Source organism: Myotis daubentonii, chromosome 3 (genome assembly GCF_963259705.1).
Source record: "Myotis daubentonii chromosome 3, mMyoDau2.1, whole genome shotgun sequence".
Taxonomy (NCBI): Eukaryota; Metazoa; Chordata; class Mammalia; order Chiroptera; family Vespertilionidae; genus Myotis; species Myotis daubentonii.
Window position 1 is genome coordinate 43,725,921 of NC_081842.1, and position 22,814 is coordinate 43,748,734.

At 39.2% G+C, this 22,814-nt stretch overlaps 1 protein-coding gene across 7 annotated transcripts in view; it reads left to right on the forward strand.

The window, feature by feature from the left end:
- The window catches only part of VPS8 (VPS8 subunit of CORVET complex), a 268,045-nt gene that overhangs the window by 96,007 nt on the left and 149,224 nt on the right, over positions 1-22,814 (forward strand). For all 7 annotated transcript variants that reach the window (XM_059687232.1, XM_059687237.1, XM_059687235.1 and 4 more), the window contains 2 exons: positions 10,145-10,191; positions 22,107-22,329. In XM_059687232.1, coding sequence (XP_059543215.1) covers positions 10,145-10,191; positions 22,107-22,329 — 270 coding nt within the window. The remainder of the gene's footprint in view (positions 1-10,144; positions 10,192-22,106; positions 22,330-22,814) is intronic.

Consider the following 22,814-nt stretch of genomic DNA (forward strand, 5'->3'; position numbering starts at 1 on the left):
CTTTGCTTCTTGGTGAGCCTGGCTAGAGGCTCATCAATCTTGTTTATCCTTTCAAAGAACCAGCTCTTGGTTTCATTGATCTTTTGTATTATTTTTTTTTTGGTCTCTATGTCATTTATTTCTGCTCTGATCTTTATTATCTCCTTTCTTCTGCCCACTCTGGGCTTTTTTTGTTGTTCTCTTTCTAATTCTTTGAGTTGTAGAGTTAAATGATTTACTATCATTTTTTCTTTTTTTTTTTTTTTTGAGGTAGGCCTGTAGTGCTATAAACATCCCTCTCAGGACTGCTTTCGTTGTGTTCCATAGATTTTGGGTTGTTGCACTGTTATTGTCATTAGTTTCCAGGGTGTTTTTAACATCTACTTTGATCTCACTGGTAACCCAATCATTATTTAGTAACATGCTATTCAGCTTCCAAGTGTTTGAGTTTTTTGGATTGTTTTTATTGTGGTTTATTTCTAATATTATGCCCTTGTGATCTGAGAAGATGCTTGGTATGATTTCAATCTTCTTGTATTTGGGGAGACTTTGCTTGTGACCCAATATGTGGTCTATTTTTGAAGATGTCCCATGTGCACTTGAGAAGAACGTATATTCCTTGGCTTTGGGGTGAAATGTTCTGAAGATGTCAATTAAGTCCATCTGATCTAGTGAGTCATTTAGGATTGCTGTTTCTTTGCTGATTTTTTTGTCTAGAGGATTTATCCAGTGATCTCAGTGGTGTGTTTAAGTCCCCTACTATGATTGTGTAGTTGTTGATCTCTCCCTTGTTATTTTCCAGGAGGTTTTTTATGTATTTGGGTGTTCCTGCATTGGGTGCATATATGTTTATCAGGGTTATATCCTCTTGTTGTATTGATCCCTTTAATATTATGAAGTGGCCTTTCTTATCTCTTGTTATGGCCTTCACTTTGAGGTCTATTTTATCAGATATAAGTATTGCTACCCCAGCTTTTTTTTTTCATTTCCATTTGCCTGAAAGATATTTTTCCATCCCTTCACTTTCAGTCTGTGTGAGTCCCTTTTTCTGAGGTGGGTCTCTTGTAGACAGCATATATATAGGTCATGTTTTTTTATCCATTCAGCCACTCGATGTCTTTTGATTGGAGCGTTTAGTCCGTTTACATTTAAAGTTATTATTGAAAGGTACGTGCTTGGATTCATTTCTATTTTCGTGCCTGTGTTCTATCTTACCTTTATATTTCTTCTTTGTACAGCATTCCTTTTAGCATTTCTTGCATTGCTGCCTTGGTAGTGATAAACTCCTTTAGCCTTTTTTTTTGTATGCAAAGCTCCTGATTTCCCCTTCAATTTTGATTGATAGTCTTGCTGGATATAGTATTCTTGGATTCAGTCCTTTGCTTTGCAACACTTTGTATACCTCCTTCCATTCCCTTCTAGCTTGGTATGTTTCTGTTGAGAAATCATTTGATAATATGATGGGGGATCCTTTGTAGGTAACTCTCTGTTTTTCTCTTGCAGCTTTTAAGATTCTCTCTTTGTCTTGTACATTTGCCATCGTTATTATTACGTGTTGTGGTGTGGGTCTTTTGGTGTTTATCTTGCTTGGGACTCTCTGTACTTGTGTAACTTTTATCTTCCCCATATCTGGGAAGTTTTCTGTCATTATTTCTTCAAATAGATTTTCTAATCCTTGCTGCTCTTCTTGTCCTTCTTGCAGCCCTATTATGTGTATGTTATTTCGTTTCATGTTGTCCCAAAGCTCCCTTAGGCTCTCCTCCTGCTTTTTAATTTTTTTCTCCGGTTGCTGTTCAGATTGAGCTTGTTTCTCTGCCTTATCTTCTAACTCACTAATTCGGTCCTCTGCTTCTTCTAGTCTGCTGTTGAAACTTTCCATGGTGTTTTTGATTGTAGCTATATCACTTTTCATTTCTTCCTGATTCTTTCATAGGTTGTTGATTTTCTCATCCATCGGTGAATAAACTGTACAACCATTATTCTGAATTCTTTTTCTGTCATGTTGCATGCTTCAACTTCATTAATTTCCTTTCCTGGCGACTTCTCATTGTCTTTCCTCTGGGTGTTGTGTCGTCTCTTCATTCTGATTATCTCCCGATGGTTCAAAAGTCAAGTTGCATGGGCCTGGGCCACCTGCAGTGGGAGCCTCACACCACCCTAGTGTCACTGAAGAGCTCTGACACTAAGATGTGTTGTTGTTGTGAGTTGGTGGGAACCAGGCTCGCTCAGTGTTAGTGTTGCCAGCGCTCAATGTGGCTTCCTGCGCGCCCTTAGAATCAGGGACCTGCCTGCACCGTGCTGAAACAGAGACCCCCCTGGAGCGTGTTGAAAATCAGCGCCCCCTAGCGTGGGCCAGGAGTCAGAGTTCCCCAAGAATCTAGTATTAGAGTCCTGTTGCTGCGACCTCGCATTGAGAATCAGGGTCCCTGTGTGCCCTTGCACCAGGAATTGGAGTCACTGGCTCTTAGTATGAATGCACAGGGAATCAGGGATCTCAGGCTCAGGTGATAAGAAACATAGTCAAGTCACTGGTGCTTGGTGCTGCCTCCTGCCCAGAGAATCAGAGTCCCTGGGCAGGCGCTATGTGGGACAAATTCCCGGTGTTCGTGGGATTGCTCCCAGTCCAGGGCTCCTGAAGCTGGAAGTGCCCCCAGGATCATTTCTGGGTGTTCGCGTGTTTGCTCCCAGCCCAGGACTCCTGAACCCGGCAGTACGCGTGGGACCAGTTCCAAGGTGCTCGTGCACTTCCAGGCTTAAGTTCCTGTAGCAGCACTGAGGCCAGGGCAAGGGGTGGGTCTGTTTCTATGGTGCTGCCCGGGAGCCTGCAGGGAGGAGGGGATGGGCTCTGTTACTCACGGATCTGCCTTGGGGATTTCTGAACTTTTGGTGTCTGCAGGTCTGTAGCTGTGGTCATAGGTCTCTGTCCCCAGTGGCTGCAGGGTCCTGGTATGCGTCTGAGATCAGACTGGGTCGTGCTGAGGCCAGGGTCCTTGTCTCAAGCAGCTCTGTTTCCCAAGATGGCGTGGTCGTTGTGCCCGTGCTGGCCGCGCAGGGAGCGGGGCTCCGCTGTCTAAGACTGCCCGGTATAGCAGCCTCTTAGAAGACCTGCAGAATCTAACTGTCCCTAGCTCATACACACACACACCACACACGTCCACACACTCCTCTATCACTTCCTTGCGCTCTCACACTCTCTCCCTCCCTACCTTCCTGCTGGTCGCCATTTTTCGCGTTCTCAAGAACGTTTTTAACTACAAATGCAATTATTTAATATGTTACCTATTTCTTCTTGCGTGAGCTTTGGTATTTTCTATTTTTTTAAAGAAATTTGGACATTTCATTTAAATTTTCAAATTTATTGTCAAAAAGTTTGTCCTGACTTTTTTTATCCTTTTTATATCTGAAGAATCTATATTATGCCATCTCTGTAATTCTTTATTTTGTTAATTTCTAATTTAATTCTGTTGTGAGCAGAGAACATACTTTCTATGACTTGAATCTTTTTGGAATATATATTAAATACATCTTTACTGATTTCAGAGAGGAATGGAGAGAGAGAAATTTCATGATGAGAGAGAATCATTGAGCTGCTGCCTCCAGCATACTCCCTACTGGGGATTGAGCCCCTAAAATCTGGGTATGTGCCCTGACCAGGAATCTAACCATGATCTTCTGTTTCATAGGTCAGTGCTCAACCACTGAGCCACACTGGTCAGGTGAATATATTTTTTAAATTGATTTTAGAGGGAGGGAGAGAGAAACATAAGTGTGAGAGAGAAACATCAATTGGTTGCCTCCTGTTTGGGTCCCATCTGAGAATTAAACCCACAACCTAGGTATGTGCCCTGACTGGGAATCGAACCAAGATCCTTCGGTGCACAGGATGCCACTCAACCAACTGAGCCACACCAGCCAGGGATGACTTGAATCTTTTTAAAATTAAAACTTGTTTTATGGTATAAAATATATTACCTATTTTAGTAAGTGTTCTCTCTACTTGAGAAAAATGTATATTCTGTTGCTGTTGGATAGAGTATTCCAAAAAAATGTCAATTTGTAGGCTTATTTAAAACTATTAGTTAACTATGTACCACTCTCATTATTGTCTTTGTATATAATCTTCAATCTTGATTGGTATTCCATCTCTGAAGAGTTTTAGAGAAAGTTTTTATTTATTTTTTAAGTGGAAAGAGCATCTTATGATATGTGATTACTTTCTGGTTTTCTGGTGTTGTGATTAGATAATGTCTTGTATGCTAATTCTACTTTTTGGAGTTTATTCAGATTTTCGTTGTGGCCTAATATATAGCCAGTTTTCATTGGTGTTCCATGAACACTTGAAATATAATGCTTGGTGTCTTTTCATAGAAAACAGTTTATCAATCAGATTTTTAAAATTAATTGTTAGATATTCTAAACCTTTACCCATTTTTGTCCACTCAATTCCTCATGAACTGGGAGAAATAAAGTACTCTGTTAATAGTGTTATTTTCTCTGTTTTTCCTTCCATCATCTGCTTTATGAATATTGTTACTATATAATTTAGTACATACTGTATACAAATTTGGCATATAGAAATAGGAAATTTATCTTCATCATGACCTATTTGTTCATTTAATGCCCTTGTAGTCTGAATCCTACTTTATCTGATATAAAGATCACAATCCCTTGTATTTCTTTGCATGGTATACTTTTGTCTATCATTCTATTTTCAGTCTTTCTGGATCACTTGGTATTTGTTTCTTGTTTACAACATAGTGTCAACATAAGAAACCTGTAGAGAATTTTTATGAGTTTATTTGAGTCGAATTGATGACATGCTGGGAAGCAAGATCTCAAGTGCCAAAGAGAATGGCAGTTTTGCAGTTCCTTTTATACATTTGGAAAAAAGGAGAGAGTAAGGAAGATTAAATGCAGGTGGGGAAAAAAAGCAAGGTGGGGATATTGCCACGATTGGATTATAGGATTGTTAACAAGATTATGTGCTCCATTGGGGGTGGTTATGTTTCTAAGAGGTTCAAAAAGAGACACTTTAAGGGTATGTTAACCTAGATGCACAAAAACAATGCATAGGGTTTGCTTAATGTAAAAATAAACCTTTTATAGGCATGGGGCATGACTACTTACCATGACCTGACCAGTTAGGAATTTATAATAGGATCACCCTGTCAGGTTACTTTCAGTTAGATTTATTACAGAGCTACCCCCCCCCCCCCCGCCCCCGTTGTTCACAATAGCATTGGGGGTTTGCTTTTTGAGATTTCAGAGTTTTGCTTTTTCAAATTTCAATCTGAATATCTCAAGTGAGGTAAGCCAAATATTTTTATTTTTTTAAGAAAGGCTTTTACTACTTTACTTTTTATTTGTTCATGTACTACTGATATTTAGGAATGTGTATTTAATTCCAAGGAATACCCTTATCATTATAGCATTATATAGTACCCTTAACTTTCTATTTCCTTGGACATTTGTTCCTTGCTATGTTAAAAATTAGCGTGTCTTTTTTTCCTTCTTCCTCCTTAACCCCTCCTCCATTATCAGATTTTTTATTATCTTAGTATTTACTTTTATAACGTTAAACATGCTTCTAGTTCCAATTTTAATTGTGAGCTTTAAAGGATATCTTTTAACTGTCCGTTTACAAATGAAACTAGTGAATCTTTTCTACCTCTCCCACCTCCTTTTCTCTTTCTCCTTCTAATTTGTCTTAATGTAAATCTTTTCCTCATTGTCAGAGTGTGTTTTAGGCTTACTTTTGTAGTTAAATATAGTTCATGCTTATCACCAGTGCTTTTGCTACAGTTTTCCTAGTCATTTCTTGGTTGCTGAAGCGGTTTCTTCAAGAAAGGCTCATGAGAACAGTATTCTTTGAGTTGTTGCATCTTCAAATTGTAAGTCTCTAGCTTTCATAGTGAAAAACATTTTGGCTTCCCTTAAGGGTCTTGAAAATATTGCTCTATTATCCTGCATCGAATGCCACTGGAGGGAAATAGGAGGCTAGCCAGAACTTTTTTTTTTCGTTTTCAAAATTGATTGATCTCTTTTCCTGTCTGTTTCTTAATTTTTAGAATCCAGTAATTTTATTGCATTGAGTCTCCTGTGAAATCATTCTAGGCTATTTTTTTTTTTTATTTCTGGTATATGATGTGCCCTTTCAATATGTAGATTAATGTCTTTTTTTTTACCCCCCCAAGGGAAATTTTCTTGAATTATCTTGAACTATTCATTTTGTTCCATTGTTTCAGTTTTCTTTTTCAGGGATTCCAGTTCTTTCTCTTCTTTGCTCCCACCGACCCTCCCTCCCTCCTTCTACCCTCCTCTCTCCCTTTGCAGTCTTCTTCCTCTTCCTCTCTCACTCCCTGCCCTCTTCCTCCCCTCCCCCACCCCCCCACACAAATACTTCACTCACCACTTAATTCTCTGCCCACTGCATCTCACCCATCACTGTATTTACCATCTAATCAAGAAAAAAACCCCACCTTTTTACTAAACATACCAATGATATCTTAATTGCTAAATCCAATAAATACTTTTCGTATCTTACTCATCCTTAGTGCTCTTTTAAATAGTGATAATCACTCCTCTTTGAAATTCTGTATCCTGTAGATATGTGTTCTGAGTTTTAAACCTCTATAATTGTATCTGTGTTGGATTTTCTTTTCATCCTCTGACCATATCATAAATATTAGTTTTCCTTGTGATTTACTTCATTGTCTACTGATTTTTATCTCTATTTATTGTGGACAATTTGAGTTACTTGTATATAGATTATTTCCTCTCATGACTTAAAAATCTAATTCTAATTCAGATGTTTCTGATTACTATATCCAATTTATTATTATTCAACATCTAAATAAGGATGTTCCTCAAATCTATTATAGCCAAGACTATACCTACCTTTTTCCTTCTGACACCTCCTCCCATATTTCTTATTTTATGACATTGTCAATCAACCATCACTTAATATAGAAATTTAGGAGTTATTATACTAGTAGACTTCTCCCTGTGCCTTCCAACCCACAAGCAAGTTGTCACCAAGCTCTGTAGTTTACTTTATAAATATTTCTTAATTCTGTTTGCACTGCTTTATGCCTGTTATCACTTCCTGTTTCTTTCTTTGACTACTGTAGAGCCTACCATCTTCAGTCTTGGTTTTCCAGATCCTCTCATAAAATCACCAACCTGATCTCAAGCTATTAATCTGATGGTGTCACTCTCCATTCTCCCTGTAGTATATCCTTAGTACTAAGTACCAGGCTAGGCACTTAATTCCTTATTTTATCTATACTAATAAAAGAGAAAAATGGTAATTGGCGTACGACGATACCCTTTTCATTGGCTAATCAGGGCTATATGCAAATTAACTGCCAACTAAGATTGGCAGTTAACTGCCAACTAAGATTGGCAGTTAACTGCCAACAAGATGGTGGTTAATTTGCATATGTAGGCACAATGCAGGGAGGCGAAAGGGAAAGCAGGAAGAAGCCCCCTGCCACTGACAGTGATCGGAAACCCAGGGGGGAGCTAAGAGCTGGGGGGCAGGGCAAAGGAGGCCCTGGGGCCACCTTTGCCCTGCTCCCCAGCCATGATCGGAGAATCAGGCGCCTTTGCCGCCCTGGCCAGTGATAGCAGGAAGTAGGGGTGGAGCCAGCGATGGGAGCTGGGCACGGTCGAAGCTGGCAGTCCCAGGAGCTAGGGGTCCCTTGCCTGGGCCTAAAGCAAAGCCCACGATTGCGGGGCCGCTGCAGCTGTGGGTCCCCGCTGCCCGGGCCAGACGCCTCAGCCAGAGGCTTCCTGCAGGGGCAGGGGCGGAGCCCGCGCGATCTCCGCACCCCCCGCTGCCACTGCAGGTCCCCGCTGCCCGGGCCAGATGCCTAGGCCAGAGGCGTCAGGCCTGGGCAAGGGGCCGATCCTGCGATTGGAGGGTGATGGGAGTCAACGCCTGAGGGCTTCCCAGTATATGAGAGGGGGCAGGCTGGGCTGAGGGACACTCCCCGCCCCCCCCCCCCCACACACCCAGTGCACGAATTTCGTGCACCGGGCCCCTAGTATCTTTAATAATTTAAAAATATAATAATTTCTACCTGATAATTATATATGAAGTTTCAGCCATCCATCTATGCTGTTTATAGTTCTGCTGATGTTCACTCATGATGCATTATTTCATGAGGTGCTTTAAGTCTTTATTTTGAGTACATTTTCAGTGGGGCTTTATCAGTAGGCCTTATTTTACCTGTGCTAAGCATTATCTCTGGAGAGATTCTGAATTTGTTCTTTTTTAAAAATATATATTTTATTGATTTTTTTACAGAGAGGAAGGGAGAGAGATAGAGAGTTAGAAACATCAATCAGCTGCCTCCTGCACATCTCCTACTGGGGATGTGCCGGCAACCCAGGTACATGCCCTCGACCGGAATTGAACCTGGGACCTTTCAGTCCACAGGCCGACGCTCTATCCACTGAGCCAAACCGGTTTCGGCTGAATTTGTTCTTTCAAGTGCCTCAGGAGTATCCTTTTTAAGGGTCATTTTTGTGTTAATTTCCTGTCTTGATTGTCCCATACTAAGGTGATAGTGTAAATTCAAATCCCAATTCCACCTGCAGGTAAGGTCTTGATTCTTTCTTGGAGAGGACAGATTCACTCCCACTGAGTCCAGGCTGAGTCAGACAACCTTTCTTGTCATCTTCCTTTGTCTACAGGCAGATTCCCTCCCACCCCCCCACCCCCCCCCCCCAGCCCTGCTAATTTCCTTTCACAAAGGATGCAGCTTCAAGAATCCTAGTTTTAGCCAATTCTTTTCTTCAATTTTTTTATGTCTCAAGATTCTAAGACCTCAGCTTCTTTTTGAAATTAAAACACAAGCTCTTATGTGACCCCAACATTTATAGGACAGTCTAAGTTGACAGCTCAGGGCTTATTGCTTGGGTTTTCAGTTCCCTTTTCACTTTTAGACCCGGTTTTGGGAGCTCAGCTATACTTTTAAATTTTCCTCAACATTTCTAGGGTGATTCTCCTCCCTCCCCTCTCCACCCTGAGGTTATCTGGCTCACTATGTTCTTGTTCAGGGTTGAAATTTGATAAAGCTTTAACACTTTTTAAATTATAATTTTTAGTTCTGTTTTTGAAGAATCTAAATAGGATTTTGAATGTAGCCAAGAATACTGATGATTAAAGGAGGCAGATAGGTGGGTTAGGAATAGCCCTATAATGCTTTCAGGATTATAGCTCCCTTATATGATATTAATCTCAAATAAGTGTTCCTCAGTTTTCTTTTTTTGTCAAACAAGTGCTAGCAGATAGCATTTTCTTCACATAGTGCCTTCTCCCGCCTGATGGGATTTTTTTCCTGCTAATAACTCAGGCCTTCTAGGATTTTTTAAAAAGAAAGCCATCTCTATGCAGCCAGCAGAAAATGAAAGAGTAGTGCTGAAATCTGATGCTTGGTTTTGTGACAATTTTCAGTCATAATAAGCTGTTTCTCCCTCAAACTGTTTCTCTTTAAAAGGCCAAAATTATGGGTTGCTGTTCACTTGATATGAATCTATACATGATGAATTTAAAGCAATCAAAATATTATGAAACTGGAAGTTAAATTAACTTAAAATAGCTAGCTTGGAAGATTATGACAAAATATGGACAACCTTCATTACCTGAGCTACCAACAGGACTAGTTAAATCCTATTATCATTTGATGTATTTTATTCTGTTCTTTTCTTTGCAAATTTACAAAATTGTGACATAAATACACATTTTTAACCTAATGTTTATCATAAGGTTATTGTAAACTCTTTATAAATTTGTAATATCTACATAATATTTTATTTAAACAGCAAATTTACTGTATTATATTTTCATGTATTCTATTTAATTCTGATTTCTTCCTCCTATCCTTCTCCTGCCTCTATACAGAAGTGAATACCTTAATGCATTATAAATTTTTTTCTTAAAAGTATTAGGATACATTTCTAGATAGAATTACTGTAAAGTATTTTCACATTTCTACAACTTTTGACACATACTGCCAAATTGTTTACCAAAAACATGGTATAGAGTTATATTCTCCCAGAAGTCTTAAACAGACCACTTTCATTTTATGTTGTGTCTAACCAGTGAGCCACTGGACAAATATATGATGCTGATGCTTTCTTTATGGTTTCTATACAGGATATGGTACCTGTCATAGTTGATTACTGCCTTCTGCTACAGCGAAAGTGAGTATACATGGCCTGTCAGATTCAGTTATTTTGAACTCAGGTTACCTCTTTCTTATATTATAATTTACTGGTATGAATTTGACTGGCTAGGTTAAAAAATTTTTTTTAATACATTTTTATTGATTTCAGAGAGGAATGGAGAGGGAGAGAGATAGAAACATCAATGACGAGAGAGAATCATTGATTGGCTGCCTGCTGCATGCTTCCCATTGGGGATCAAGCTGCAACCCAGGCATGTGCCCTGGTTCATAGGTCAACGCTCAACCATTGAGCCACTCTGGCCAGCCTTAAAATTTAATTTACAGAAATTTGATTCTTCTATAATTTGCAGTCCATTACTGTGGTGGGTGCTAACATCCCCTCTGGGTTCTCTTTTCCTACTAGAGCAGCGGTTCTCAACCTGTGGGTCGTGACCCCTTTGGCGGTTGAACTACCCTTTCACAGGGGTCGCCTAAGACCATACTGCATATCAGATATTTACATTACAGTTCATAACAGTAGCAACATTACAGTTATGAAGTAGCAACGAACATAATTTTATGGTTGGGTCACAATATGAGGAACTGTATTTAAAGGGCCAGAAGGTTGAGAACCACTGTACTAGAGGCATGAGAGACTCGGGAGACCCATTTATACTTAAGAATTCTTTTATACTGTAAAATCCTTTTTATGGCAGGAATCACACTATTTTTTTCTCTGTACGGCATTCCAGTCAATGTGTTATGCACATCTTTTTTTGGTTAAAATTTAGATTTTCATTAATTCTTTAAAATCAGAAATGACAAGAAATTGTTTTTGAAGACCTGTACTTTTATTTTCATAATTTGGTCTCTGTTCCACAATTTCCTTTTTAAAAAAAATTCTTTATTGTTTAAAGTATTACATATAGTATTACATATATCTCCTTTTTTCTCCATTGACCTCACCCCCCTAGTATCTGTGTCCATTGGTTATACGTATATGCATGCATACAAGTCCTTTGGATGATCTCTTCCCCCTCGCCCCCCTCCCCTATCTTCCCTCTGAAGTTTGATGGTCTGTTCGATGCTTCTATGTCTCTGGTTCTATTTTTGTTCATCAGTTTATGTTTTCATTAAATTCCACAAATGAGTGAGATTATGTGAATTTTTTCTTTCTCTGACTGGCTTATTTCACTTAGAATAATGCTCTCCATGTCCATCCATGCTGTTGCAAATGGTAAGAGTTCTTTCTTTTTTACAGCAGTGTAGTATTTCATTGTGTAGATGTACCACTGTTTTTTAATTCACTCATCTACTGATGGGCACTTAGGCTGTTTCCAAATTTTAGCTCTTTATTGTAAGTTGTGCTGCTATGAACATAGGGGTGCATATATCCTTTCTGATTTTGTTTATTTAGATCCTCTCTCTTTGCTGCTTGGTGAGCCTCGCTAGAGGTTCATCAATCTTGTTTATGATTTCAAAAAACCAGCTCTTGGTTTCATTCATCTTTAGTATTTTTGTTGTTGTTGTTGTTGTGTGTGTGTTTTTTTTGTTTGTTTGTTTTTTGTCTCTGTGTCATTTATTTCCACTCTGATCTTTATTATTTCCTTCCTTCTGCTCACTCTGGGCTTTTCTTGTTGCTCTCTTTCTAATTCTTCAAGTTGCATAGTTAGATGGTTTATTACTAGTTTTTCTTGTTTTTTTTGTTTTGTTTGTTTTTTGTTTTTTGAGGTAGGCCTGTAATGCTATGAACTTCCCTCTCAGGACTGCTTTCACTGTGTTCTATAGATTTTGGATTGTTGTGTTTTCATTGTCATTTGTTTCCAGGATGTTGTTTTTTTTTATTTCTTCTTTGATCTCTTTGGTAACCCAATCATTGTTTAATAGCATACTATTTAGCCTCCAGGTGTTTGAATTTTTTTTATTGTTTTTATGTAGTTGATTTCTTTTTTAGAAACACTAACTTCCCATCGTTCTCCATGGCATTTTATTTATTTTTTTATTCAGCTTTTAAAAAATATATTTTATTGATTTCAGAAAGGAAGGGAGAGGGAGAGAGAGATAGAAACATCAGTGATGAGAAAGAATCATTGATCAGCTGCCTCCTGCATGCCCACCAGTGGGGATCGAGCCCACAACTTGGACATGTGCCCTTCACTGGAATCGAACCGGGATCCTTTAGTCCATAGGCTGACACTCTATCCACTGAGCCAAACCAGCTAGGGCTGTAGTTGATTTCTAATATTATACCATTGAGATCTGAGAAGATACTTGATATGATTTCAATCTTGAATTTGGAGAGACTTTGCCTGTGTACCAATGTGTGGTCTATCTTGAAAATGTTCCATGCACACTTGAGAAGAATGTATATTTTGTAGCTTTAGGGTGAAATGTTGTGAAGATTTCAATTAAGTCTATCTGATCTAGTGAGTCATATGGGATTGCTGTTTCTTTGCTGATTTTTTGTTTAGAGGATTTATCCAGTGATGTCAATGGTATATTAAAGTCCCCTACTATGATTATATTGCTGTCTCTCTCTCCCTTGATATCTTCCAGAAGTATTTTTTATGTATTTGGGTGCTCTAGCATTGGGTGCATATATATTTACCAGAGTTATATACTCTTGTTGTATCGATCCCTTTACTATTATGAAGTGGCCTTCCTTATGCCTTGCTATGGCCTTCACTTTGAGGTCTATTTTGTCAGATATAAGTATTGCTACCCCTGCTTTTTTTTTTTTTTTTTTTTTAATTTCCATTTTCCTGGAAAATATTTTTCCATCCCTTCACTTTCAGTCTGTGTGAGCCCTTGTTGTGAGGTGAGTCATGTTTTCTTATCCATTCAGTCACTCTATGTCTTTTGATTGGAGCATTAGTCCATTTACATTTAAGGTTATTATTGATAGGTACTTGTTTGTAGCCATTTTTATTCTTTATGCCTGTGTTCCTTCTTCCCTTTCTATTTCTTCTTTTTACAACCATCTCTTTAGCATTTCTTGAATTCCTAACATGGTAGTGATAAACTCCATTAGCCTTTCTTTTTTCTGCGAAGCTCCTGATTTCCCCTTCAATTTTGAATGGTAGCCTTGCTGGGTAGAGTATTCTTGGATTCAGACCCTTGCTTTGCATCACTTTGAGTACTTCATTCCATTCCCTTCTGGCCTGATGTGTTTCTGTTGAGAAATCATTTGATAATCTAATGGGACATCCCTTGTAGGTAACTCTCTGTCTGTCTCTTATAGCCTTTATGATTCTCTCCTTGTCATTAACGTTTACCATTATAATTACGGTGTGTATTGGTGTGAGTCTTTCGTGTTCATCATGTTTGGGACTCTGTTTGTGTGATTTTCTTCCCTAAATCAGGGAAGTTTTCTGTAATTATTTCTTCAGATAGGTTTTCTAATCCTTGCTCCTCTTCTTGTCTTTCTAGCACTTCTATTATACATATGTTACTTCGTTTCATGTTTTCCCAAAGGTCCCTTAGGCTATCCTGCTTTCTAATTTTTTTCTCCAATTGCTGTTCAGATTGGGTGTGTTTCTCTGCCCTGTCTTTTAACTCACCAATTTGGTCCTCTACTTCTTCTAGTCTACTGTTGAAACCTTCCATCATGTTTTTTTTTTATTGTAGCTATATCAATTTTGTATTTCCTCTTGATTCTTACATAAGTTGTTGATATTCTCATCCATCTGGTTTATGAACTGTATGACCCTGATGGACTCTAAATTCCTTTTCAGACATATTGCATGCCTCTGTTTCATTTAGTTCTTCTTCTCGCAATTATTTCCTTTTCTGTCCTTTGGGGTTTGTTTCTTTGTCTCTCAATTTTTGCTGTCTCTTTCTGGCCCTGTGCTCCCTGCTTGAGGTCCAAGGGGTTAAAGTCCCTAGTAGTCCAATGGTCTTAAACTCGCTAGCCTTGGGGGATGGGTATGCCTTGAGCTTTACACCTTTATTGTCTCTGCTCTGAGTTGTACCCCCTTCTCCCATGGTTCTGGTTCCTCAGTTATTCTTTTCTTGGGGTTGGTACAGGTGGGTATACAGTTCCTCTGGTGTGTGACTGTGAGAGCCCAGAGCCCTCTGGCATGTAATCCGCTATGCAGCTCCAGCCCCTAAGGTGGGGGATGTTGTGCTAGGCCCCTCTGGCAGTGCACTTTCAGTGTGGTCCTGTGACCTGAGGTTGGGCACACCAGGTCCCCCAGCAGCTCTGACCTGGGATGAGGGGAGGGCGCATGCTAGATCACAGCTCTGTCTGTGCTGGGGATAGGGTGTGTACTAGCTGAAGGCTCTGTCTGTGCTGATGCCAGAGCACCCAGCAGCCCAAGACTCTGTCTCTGCTGGGAGCATAGTACACACTGGACTGCAGCTCTGTCTGGGTTGGGGGTGGGGCAGTTGCCCCGCAAGGGCTCTGTCTGTGCTGGTGGCAGAGCATGCTCTGTCTGCAGCCTGCTCACTAGGCAAGGGCTTTGTCTGGGCAGAGGTTGTAGCATGCACCTGGCTGCAGTTCTGTATTGGGATCAGGGATGGAGCAGGGAGTGGCTTGCACTCATAGCGTGGTGACCTGAAGTTGGGATCCTGGGATGCTGGGTTTGGGCACTGGCTAGGAGGCACAGCTCTGGAGGTCTGTTTGGTGTGTTCTCACAGCAGACATCTGATTCCCACTTTGGGTACTGTGATGCTCACTGCTGGAGCATGGTGGTCTTCCACGCAGGTTATGGCTGGAAAGTGGCTCCCTGCACATGTCTGAGGGTGCTGTCTGAGTTCGGTCTGGATGTTGGTGTGGCAGCCCTCCTGGCCTCCGTTGCTCCCCTCTATAAGATGGTGTGTGTTCTGCACCAAAGCCGAGCAGGCCTTGGGGTGCCCATAAACCCACACACATACCACTCACGTCTACACACACACCTCTCACTTCTTTTTTTAATTTATTTTATTTTATTATTAGTTAAGGTATTACAAATGTGTCCTCATCCCCCCCGTTAACCCCCAACCTCCCCCCCACACACACACAAACTCATGCTCCCATCCCCCTGACACCTCTCACTTCTTTACACTGTCATACTCTCTCTCTCCTTGCCATCCTGTCGGCCACTATGTTCAATGTCTCTGTTCCACAATTTTAATTTGGTAGTATATATTTCTTTTTTAATTAGACAAACATATGTCTCAAGGCTTTTTGTAGGACTTGTAATAATGTGTCACTTTGCCTATATAAGAGTAGTCATAATTTCAGTTCATTTTGGTAATAGGTCTAGAGTTTAATTGAACTATAACTATAATTTTGAACATTGTTTAAAAATAAGTACTATGCTATTATATGTCAATTATGTTTTAATAAAATTGTTATAAAACAAAATAGATGCTATATGTAGATGATCTTGACCACTTGGAGCTTATATCACTGCAAGCAGATGTCCAAAAAAAAGCCATCTTTCAAATGACTTGAATTATATATAAATATGAACTAAAATGATTTATGTTAACCCATTGTATGCCATAACCATCTGTAGATGCAAGAGGTGTACCTTTCCCACATGCCACGCATGTCTATAAAAAAATGTTTTCCCTAAGTGGCAGTCCTGACCAACTTTAAAATCATTTTTTGTGAGAATGTTCAGCTGAAAATATTCAAGAATATCTGAATTGTGAGTAATATATTTATTTTTATATCATTGCAAATTGATTTTTTAAATTAAATTCAAATTATTTTTTTAATTAAATTCAAATCAGTGGCATGTGGGGATGGTTTCTGTTTTGGATGCATGGCAGTTAACTGGTTAAATCTAAAGGGAACCTGAAGTGGTATTTCAATAGCCAGGGCATTTGTTCAGTCTTGTTCAACATCAGTATTATTATTTGAGAAACAGAAAGATCTTAATTATCAAGAATGTTTGAGGAACTGGATGTTTTGGATGCTGTTTTATTTATTTACTAGAGGGCCGGTGCATGAAATTTGTGCGTGGGTACAGTCCCTAGGCCTGGCCTGTGATCAGGGCCATCTTCCTCAGCTGCCTGCAGCCAGCCCTGCTCCCCGCCACCACCCACCACCGGTTCCCTGTTTGCTATCGGGTGATCAGAGTCTGCCAGCTGGTGGGAGGAACTGAGAGGTCGGCCGTTCTGCCTGCTCACCTGCTCCACTCCCCACTGCCACCCACCCCCAGGTCCCCATTTACCATTGGGTGATGGGAGCCTGCTGGCCGGGGAAAGAGACCAAGAGGTGGTCAGTGCGCCTCATAGTGACTGGTTGAGTAGTTGTTCTGGTCATTCTACCATTAGGGTCAATTTGCATATTACCCTTTTATTATATAGGATTTTTTATAATTGCATGTTAAAATTTTAAACACCAAAACTATGGGGGGAAACGTGCCTCTAATTTTATGACAGCTCTATTGAGGTATAATTCACGTACCATAAAATTCACCCTTTTAAAGTATACACTTCAGTGATTTTTAATATATTTACAGAGTTGTACAACCATCACCACAATTAAGCCATGCTTTTTTAAAGGAAATCTTTACAAATTGTGATGTTTGTATCCAAAAACAGCATTTTGAACATAATTTCTTAAAGTTCATTTGGACTTTGCTTTTACTTTTATAAATAAAAAGACCAGCCCAAATCACCTTTAGATTTAAGTCCCACTTATATTTAGTGGGGATATATTTATTTGGTTCTTGTTATAGTTTATAATAGACTGTCAAGCATGAGGATTGATGATCTTGCTCCCTTCAGACAGTCTCTGAGGTTACAATTATCATCAAAACTGAGTTCTTCACTTTTTTTGAATTGTAAAATTAATAGTGCACAACGTGGATTTAGCCATTTCCTCTATCCATTTGAAGTTATGAATGGTAAACTCCAAATAATATTTCTTTTTTTTTGAGTATTTTGGGTTGTTTTTATTGTAGTTTATTTCTAATATGATGCCATCGTGGTCTGAGAAGATGCTTGATATGATTTCAATCTTCTTGAATTTGGGAAGACTTTGTTTGTGACCCAATATGTAGTCTATTTTTGAATATGTCCCATGAGCCCTTGAGAAGAATGTATAATCCGTGGCTTTGGGGTGAAGTGTTCTGAAGATGTCAATTAAGTCCATCTGATCTAGTGTGTCATTTAGGATTGCTGTTTCTTTGCTGATTTTTTGTCTAGAGGATTTATCCAGTGATGTCACTGGTGTATTAAAGTCCCCTACTATGATTGTATTGTTGTCGATCTCTCCTTTGATATCTTCCAGGAGTTTTTTTTATGAATTTGGGTGCTCCTGCATTGGGTGCATATATGTTTATCAGGGTTATATCTTCTTGTTGTATTGATCCCTTTAATATTATGAAGTGGCCTTCCTTATCTCTTGCTATGGCCTTCACTTTGAGGTCTATTTTGTCAGATATAAGTATTGCTACCCCAGCTTTTTTTTTTTCATTTCCATTTGCCTGAAAGATATTTTTCCATCCCTTCACTTTCAGTCTGTGTGAGTCCCTTCTTCTGAGCTGGGTCTCTTATAGACAGCAAATGTATGGGTCATGTTTTTTTATCCATTCAGCCACTCGATGTCTTTTGGTTGGAGCATTTAGTCCGTTTACGTTTAAAGTTATTATTGAAAGGTACTTGTTTGTAGCCATTTCTTTTTTTGTGTGGCTGTTTTCTTTCTGAGCTTTTTATTTCTTCTTTTTACACCAGTCCCTTTAGCATTTCTTGCATTGCTGGCTTGGTGGTGATAAACTCCCTTAGCCTTTTTTTTGCCTGTGAAGCTTCTTATTTCCCCTTCAATTTTGAATGATAGCCTTGCTGGATAGAGTATTCTTGGATTCAGTCCTTTGCTTTGCATCACTTTGTAAATTTCTGTCCATTCTTTTCTGGCCTGATGTGTTTCTGTTGATAAATCATTTGATAATCTAATGGGAGATCCCGTGAATGTAACTTTCCATCTCTCTCTTGCAGCCTTTAAGATTCTCTCTTTGTCCTGAACATTTGCCATGGTAATTATGATGTGTCTTGGTGTGGGTCTTTTCGGGTCCACCTTGTTTGGGACTCTCTGTGCTTGTGTGATTTTTTTCTTCCCCACCTCTGTGAAGTTTTCTGATACTATTTTTTCAAATAGGTTTTCTAACCCTTGTTCCTCTTTCTGTTGTTCTGGCACCCATATTATTCGTATGTTGTTTCATTTCATGTTGTCCCATATCTCCCTTAGGCTCTCCTCCTGTCTTTTAATTTTTTTTCTCCAATTGCTGTTCAGTTTGGCTGTGTTTTGTTTCCCTGTCTTCTAATTCGCTAATTCGGTCCTCCGCTTCTCCTAGTCTACTGTTCAAACTTTCAATGGTGTTTTTTGTTGCAGCTATATTACTCTTCATTTCTTCTTGGTTCTTATATAATTTATTGATTTTTTTCATCTGTTTCTTCTTGCTTCTTGCATAAGTTGTTGATTTTTTCCTCCATCCGGTTTATGCACTCTAGGACCCTTAATCTGAATTCTTTTTCTGTCATGTTGCATGCCTCTGAATCACTTAGCTGCTTTTCTGGCCAGTCCTCCTTTTCTTTCCTTTAGGGGTTTCTTTGTCTACCCATGTTTGATCGTACCGCCATATCTAGATGTTGAGTCGTTCAGTGGCTGCTCCTTGGGTGGCAGTGGCTCCTTGGGCTACGGTTGCTCCTCAGGCAGTTGTGGTAGTAGCTGCTCCTCAGTTGGTAGCAGCTCCTCCGGTGGGTGCTGTTCACAGTTGTGGTGGCTCCTCTGGCTGGTGGGGGGAGGCTTCACACACAGCTGCTATTCCTCAGACAGAGGGTGTGGTGATCAGGTGGCTGCTGTTCCTTGGGTGGGGGTGGGCTACACAAGCCCAAATAATATCTTTAATATGTGTTTTTATATAAAGTGAGGTTATTCAGAAAGAAGAATGACCTACTAGAGGCCCAGTGCATGAAATTCATGTGTGGGGGGGCACCCTCAGCCCAGCCTGCACCCTCTAAAATCTGGGACCCCTCGGGGGATGTCTGACTGTCTCATGATCCAGGACCACTGGCTCCTAACTGCTTGCCTGCCTGGTCACCCCTAACTGCCCCCCACCCCCGCTGGCCTGGTTGCCCCTTACTGCCCCCCTGCCAGCCTGGTCACCCCCAATTGCCCTTGCCCTAGCTTGGTCACCCTTAACAGCCCCTCCCACCCCCCCCCCGCCCCCCCCCCCCCCCCGCCGGCCTGGTCGCCCCACACAGCCTACTGTTCGGTCGTTTGGTCACCCCTCACTAACCCCCTGCCGGCCTGGTCACCCCACAGGCCTGCTGCTCGGTCGTTTGCCACTAACCCCCCTGCCGACCTGGTCGCCTTACGCATCCTGTTTGGTCGTCCGTTCGGTTGCAATGGTCGCTTAGGCTTTTATATATATAGCTATATATAGATTATTCAGAATGGATGTTCTGTTATTCTGTTATACTGGCTTTAGGGAGGGTAAGCTAGAAGTGATAAACAGCAGTTTTGAAGTTAGCCCTTCCTGTACAGAGAGTTGACACCAGGAGTATAATGCCAAATATAAACAGAAAAACAAGAGCTAAAAACTCATTTTGTATGTACTTCTTTTCCCTCCTTCCCAGAGTGATGAGAACATGTCTTAGAATTTTGTTTTGTTTTTATTTTAAGCTAGAAATGTAGTTAGGAATTGCTGAATTTTAGTTTTCTTACTTCTTTATTATAGCCTCTGACTGGTTAAGAAAGAAACTTAGAGTTTTGCCATTAATCTTACAGCATTGCATGCTGCTGTGTGTTGCAGAAGTGCCTTGTTTGTCAACTTTTAGGCTCTGTTTACTGAGTTTTTAGCTCTTTAATTCTCCTCCCAAGGGCTTTTGTGCTGAACTAAAATATATAATTATCTTCCCTAGCATGTTGTTTTTAACAACACGTTGCAGAGTGCAAGCACTGGCAAATCTGACATTTTCTTTAAATTTATTAGAGTTACTCTCACTTTATGTTTCTTATAGTAAAGCTTCATTAATTTCAGTTTCTTTTACTTGGCTAGTAATTTGTAATCACAAACATGTGATGGATTATTGATTAAAATGAAACTAACATGAAAATACTCTGATAAATATGAAGCAAAGGGGGAAATGATGCAGAAATTACATTTGTGGATATGAAATAAAAAGGATATGGACCCCGCTTCTCCCCCTCCTCCACCCCCAGGATATTGCAAATACTGTTTATTGAAAAGTGGCTGTGGTTCTGATGAGTTGCAGCCAGTCTGTTTATTGTCTGCCCCTTCCAGGACTTTAAAAGGGACAAGACCCTATCCCACTCTGTTCAGAATCTGTCCTGATCTTTTTGTGGAACTTGTCATGAGAGTCCTCACCTGTGGATGAATCATTTGCACTTTTCACAATTGACATGATACACATCTAGAGAGATTATACATTCAGTAAAAAAATAAAGAATACTGACAGGTATATAGGACTAGCATAGTTTCTGTATTAAAAAAAAAAAAAGGCATGAGCCCAGTGTGGCTCAGTGGTTGAGTATCAACCTGTGACCTGGGAAGTCACGTGGTTCAATTCTGGTCAGGGCACATGCCCAGGTTGCAGGCTCGATCCCCAGTGTGGGACTTGCAGGAGGAAGCCAATGAGTCTCTCTCATCATTGATGTTTCTATCTCTCTCTCCCTCCTTTCCTCTATAAAATCAATAAAATATTTTTTTTAAAAAAGGAATGAATGAATTAGTGAATGATTCAAGGCAATACAATGCATAAATGAAAACTTGGAAAACATTTAATTTTGTCATTCATCAGAGAGTTGAAAACAGTGATGTTCAATTTATACTTATTAAATTATCTGTGGGGGGGGGAACAGTTGTCTAGTGAAACTGGTATTATTATACATTGCTGGTAGCAGTGTAAACTGGTACTGTGGTGCTTTTTCAAGATAATTTAGTAATACATTTCAAGTGCCACACAATTTTTTTTCATATCTTTTAACTAGAGATAGAATTCTAAAAGTAGTATAACTAGGCCTAGGTCATTAAGCTCCTCAGATGGTAAAGTCTATATATGTAGATGTTCATTGTGGCATCTCTCATAATATTAAAATACTGGAAATAAGTGATAAAGCCATCAATACAGGGATAGTTAAGGAAATTCTGCTGTTTTAGCACATTGAACCATTGTGAGTTAGGATGGTCATTTTAAAAGTAGGTAGCAACTTAGAATAATGCTTATATAATGTTATCTGAAAACAATTTTTTAAAAAAATAAAATAGAATTTAGAATTATACCTATGAAGGGAATAACTAAAAGTATTAATGGACTATTTGTAGAAGAAATATGAATGAGTGGATAAAATATAATTACTGAGTATAGTGGCATTTAGATTAATTTCAAAAACTTGTTTCTGCAATAAAATTATTTCCAAACATATTTTTAAAGTATTGTACATTTTCTACTTCTACTATCTATAATCACTGCCTAACTCCTTTGGGAAGCCAATGTTAAGAACTAGATAAAGAAGCAAGTTGCCTCTGAAGATCAGCTAGGAATATTTAGATACCATAGAAGAGGAAGAGATAACTTGTGAATAGTCCTTTTTGACTTTATCCTATTTCATCATGTTCACTACACTGTCTGCTCCCATGTGTTGTTGTCTTTCCGAAGCACTGTGCCATAATAGACTCAGACAGGATTTAGGCGAGAAGGCTGAGTTCCCATTCTGACTCTATCACCTGTCAGCTATGTGCCTTTCAGCAAATAATGTAACTTACTCACCTTTTCTTATTTGTAAAAGAAGTATTGGGAGAATTAAGATTGTATATATGTATACACACACACACATTAAGATTTTCATAATATAAAGACCCATGCAAATATTGTTACTGTTTTTAATAAACTTGTTAGTTGAAATATAAAAAAGAGGATATATTTAGCAGACTGGATTTAATGGATGTTTGGAATGTTCCTAAAAGTTTGTATGTCTTTTTCTTTCTCTTATAGAGATCTTTTATTTAGCCAGATGTATGACAAATTAAGTGAGAATTCAGTGGCCAAAGGAGTGTTTTTGGAGTGCCTTGAGCCATATATTTTAAGTGATAAATTGGTGGGGATCACACCCCAGGTAATGAAAGACTTGCTTGTTCATTTCCAAGATAAAAAGTTAATGGAAAATGTGGAAGCTCTCATTGTACATATGGATATCACCAGCTTAGATATTCAGCAGGTGAGTTTATAGACAGTCTACTAACTTACAGATTAAACATCATTCCTTTATTGATTATACAGGGTGGGGCAAATGTAGGTTTACAGTTATATGTGAAATAGTTTATTCTTGTACTATTATTTATTAATCATTGTATTATTTTCCATACAAATAACTATAAGCTTACTTTTGCCCAACCCTGTGTTTACCTGACTGACTGGACCTCACTCTGCCATCTGTCAACCCCGGTTACTTACTGAGCACTCTTGCTATGATGTCTTATAAACTTCTATTTGTCAGTATGTTTCTTAGGACTGTCTTTATTGACTGGTCCTTCTTTATCTGTTTGTTAACGACTACAGTTTTCATCCTGCAAGTGTATTTCAACTGAGTACTTTCACATGAATAATAAAATATTTTTACTTTAAGAGTATGGTGCTATTTTTTAAAAATAAAAGATAGTTTCTAAGTCCAGAGTTGATAATTATCATGTATTGAGTTTTGAA